This window comes from Suncus etruscus, chromosome 3 (genome assembly GCF_024139225.1).
Source record: "Suncus etruscus isolate mSunEtr1 chromosome 3, mSunEtr1.pri.cur, whole genome shotgun sequence".
NCBI lineage: Eukaryota > Metazoa > Chordata > Mammalia > Eulipotyphla > Soricidae > Suncus > Suncus etruscus.
This window is the reverse complement of record NC_064850.1, coordinates 143,473,762-143,477,150: the sequence shown is the minus strand read 5'-3', so window position 1 is coordinate 143,477,150 and position 3,389 is coordinate 143,473,762. Positions and strand designations below refer to the sequence as shown.

The 3,389-nt window shown below is 38.6% G+C and overlaps 1 protein-coding gene across 1 annotated transcript; it reads right to left on the bottom strand.

Moving 5' to 3' along the window:
* Positions 1-428: 428 nt before the first annotated feature.
* On the bottom strand, positions 429-1,927 carry LOC126003772 (transcription elongation factor A protein 1). The gene has a single exon (XM_049770124.1). The coding sequence runs from the start codon at positions 1,915-1,917 to the stop codon at positions 1,012-1,014; it is 906 nt and encodes a 301-aa protein (XP_049626081.1). The 5' UTR covers positions 1,918-1,927; the 3' UTR covers positions 429-1,011.
* Positions 1,928-3,389: the final 1,462 nt, after the last annotated feature.

Here is a 3,389-nt window from a genome sequence, read left to right as displayed (position 1 = left end):
GAAAAAAGTCGACCAACAAAACAATGGGCAAAAATATTTCCTCTCATAATCTCAATCTCCATAGAGAATGGCAATTTTAATGATATCATGGGCTATTAAAGTAGTCCTAAACTTAATCCTTGGTCAGTATAGGTTTCCAAATCCATTGCAAGGGATAAAGTGATAATAACAACTATGCTATGCTAACTTGCTAACATTTTATTCCCACCTTATATTCATGAGGGGGAAACCATTGGAAGCTTTTACTCTGTGCTGCTGCTAAGATTTATGGAACCCCATCAGCTTACAACATGTTCTGCAAAACTAAAACAGACTATAAACAAGTAAATAAGCAAAACTAAACTGATTTCAACAATGTCTTGTTGCCAAAAGTAGAATCTATCAAGAGCAAGTAGTAAACATGTACAAGAAAGTACAAGAAGTAATGATCACAGTTACAAATGCAAAATATCTAACTTATCCAGACTTATGAGCATAAAATTAAGATCATATTCTAGGTCAAATATTATATACATTTAGATAAACTGGTATTAATGGGGCACACATTTGATAAAATTTTAAATTACATTACCTTCTCATCCTTCACTATTGCGGTACATGCCAAATGGGGAAAATGGTTTCCATTTATCCACTTATGTATTAGCTGAGAAAAATAACATTTCTGCTATGTATGCCTCAGATAGTAAAAAATGCTATGGTGTTTCCTTCAAGAAGGAAAAGAAGGTGAAAAGAAATGGACGAACTTTAACTGATAAAAGTTTAGTATCAACTTACTTATGAAAAAAGGAAAAGAATGTTCTGAAACAGAGGCCATACAGTTATACAGGTTTTCTATTGGTCTGACACTACAAAGGCATTTAAGAAAGGGTGTTGTCAAAAACAAAAACTAACCCAAAAGATGTACATTACTTAAAAAATCTGATTCGCAGGAAGTTAGTTGCATCACTTAGCTTTAAAGCTAATTATAAAATCCATTTTTAATGGTCCAGAAATTTTGCCAATTCTTCCAACTCAACAGAACTTCCATCGATTTCCACATTCGTTACAGACAACAAATGTAGTCATTGGCTCATCAGCACTACGAGTTTGAACCTGCGTGTAGGTGCAGTTCTTCTTCTTACACTTGCCACAGGTGAATAAGTCCGTTTGCGTCCCTCCTGTCTTGGCCATCTGATGCTCTCTGATGGCCTCTTTGGTCAGGTTTTTCCGCATCTCCTTGAGCTCATCACTAGCCATTTCCTCTGCTGTCATTCTAGCAAATAAGTCAGGAGGAATATTCCCACACAATACATTTTTCCTTAAATTTGGGTTCTTGGCATCCTTAAGATTGGATATCCTACTTCGTACTCTATTTTTATACTTCATATCTGTATTCCTTATTTCTTGATATATAGCTTCCTCAATCTGAGATCCTAATTCGTCGTCATCAGCTCCAATAGCAATGTATTCATCTCCTGTTCGGAGAGCCGCGGCGAGCATCTCCCGACACTTTAACCGAACAGAATCAGAGGTGCTTGGTGCCCGAGGAAAGGGTGAAACGTAAGAGTCTCGAGCATTCGTCTCATCCTTTCTGCTGCTTATGTTGCCACTGGAGCTACTTTCTTCTCTTGCTTCAGGGCTATTCTGTGACGTTATTGCAGTTTCTTTTTTCTTTTCTTCACTGTCTTTATCAGTTGATGGTCCATCTAATAACTTCTTCCAGGACTTGATGAGGGACTTTGCTAAAGATGTCACTTCTTCATCTGTACTCTGCTTGCGAATGGCATTTACTGACATTCCAATTCTCGTGGACTGCAATAATTCCAGGGTCATGGGAATATTCTTAAGCTCCTTCAACAAATCCAGTGCCCCAGCCGCGTTCTTCTTCTGCACCATCTTGTCCATCTTCTTGGCGATGCGCACCACCTCGTCGTCCATGGCGCCGCCGGGGACGCAGCCAGACGCTCGCCGCCCGCCCGCCCGCGCCGTCCTTCCATGAGTTTTTTGAGCATTAAATCATCATCTTCTTCTTCTTCTTCTTCTTCTTCTTCTTCTTCTTCTTCTTCTTCTTCTTCTTCTTCTTCTTCTTCTTCTTCTTCTTCTTCTTCTTCTTCTTCTTCTTCTTCTTCTTTTTCTTCTTCTTCTTCTTCTTCTTCTTCTTCTTCTTCTTTCTTCTTCTTCTTCTTCTTCTTCTTCTTCCTTCTTCTTTTTGTTTATTGGGCCTCACCCAGGGATGCTCAGTATCTGAAAGTAGCTAGAAGAATGCTATTTCCAGCTCACTATTCAGGGTTGTTCCTGGATGTCTTTGAGATTTCTCCTGGTGGTGTTCAGATGACCATGTACTTCTGGGGATAGAACACATCCTTGCCTGCAAAGCACACTCTCCAGCCTATTAAGCTCTTTGTCCTGCTATAGATTCTTCCTTATCTCAACCATTTGGACCAAAAGTCTGCACTATTTTTGTTCTGGTGAGCCAAACTTTATGACATGGATGGACTACATGGACTGTCTGCAATAGGTCCAATTTGGTTCAAACATTAATATTATAGCTTGTTTTCAAATCTTGGAATGGTTAAGGTCAACATTTGTGAAGATGTAGAGCAGTAAAATAAACTGTTTTGCTAGTAGGTGAATTGAGCAATCTGAGACAGAAAAAAAAACACCCCAAACCATCAAAAATAACCCCAAAACAACAGTCCTTTAAATCTCTCATTTCCACTGCACCTCTTTAAATAGTCAGCAGATAAGAAGTCCCTCCTCCTACCGATAGTGTTCTATCATGTGTGTTCTTTAGCTTCTACATGCTTTCTTGAGCTGCAGCGAATTTTGTTCCATCACTGAGAACCCTACCTACTAATAAGGTCTAATTTTAAAGCCAGTTGAGGATGCCTTCAGCCACAAATAATTCCCTTCTCTTTTGTGCTTCTAAATTTTTAATGTTTTCTTAGCATCTAATCTCTCATTCATCTTGTAAATATTTATTGAACATGAAATATGTGCTGGATTTATTTATTCATGGTATCCTTTGATACTCTATCATAATTATTTTGTTTTATTTTCTTGGTGTCAGTTGGATGAATATCTTCCATTCTACCTTCCTTCCCTCTATCTCCATTCCAAGAATAGGATTTTTTTGTTGAAAGTGCCCGAATCAAACCCAGGGCTTCACACATGCAAGGCAAGGACTCTACTGCTGAGCCACATACCTGGCAGAAGACATCATCTATAACGTGATATACAAAATGTGGTTGACAGAATCAGGTCTGGTTAACACTATTCTCATGTGAACTGGGCTGAATTTTCTTCTGCTTGTGATTTGATTTAATAAGGCTGTGTAAGGCATGACATCTACAAAAAGTGGGAAGGTATATCAGAAGACAGATCTCTTGGCACTATCTTTCCCATTCCTC

Bases quoted from the DNA above. Each gene is read 5' to 3' on its own strand.
- LOC126003772 (XM_049770124.1), bottom strand. From the start codon at position 1,917: ATGGACGACGAGGTGGTGCGCATCGCCAAGAAGATGGACAAGATGGTG.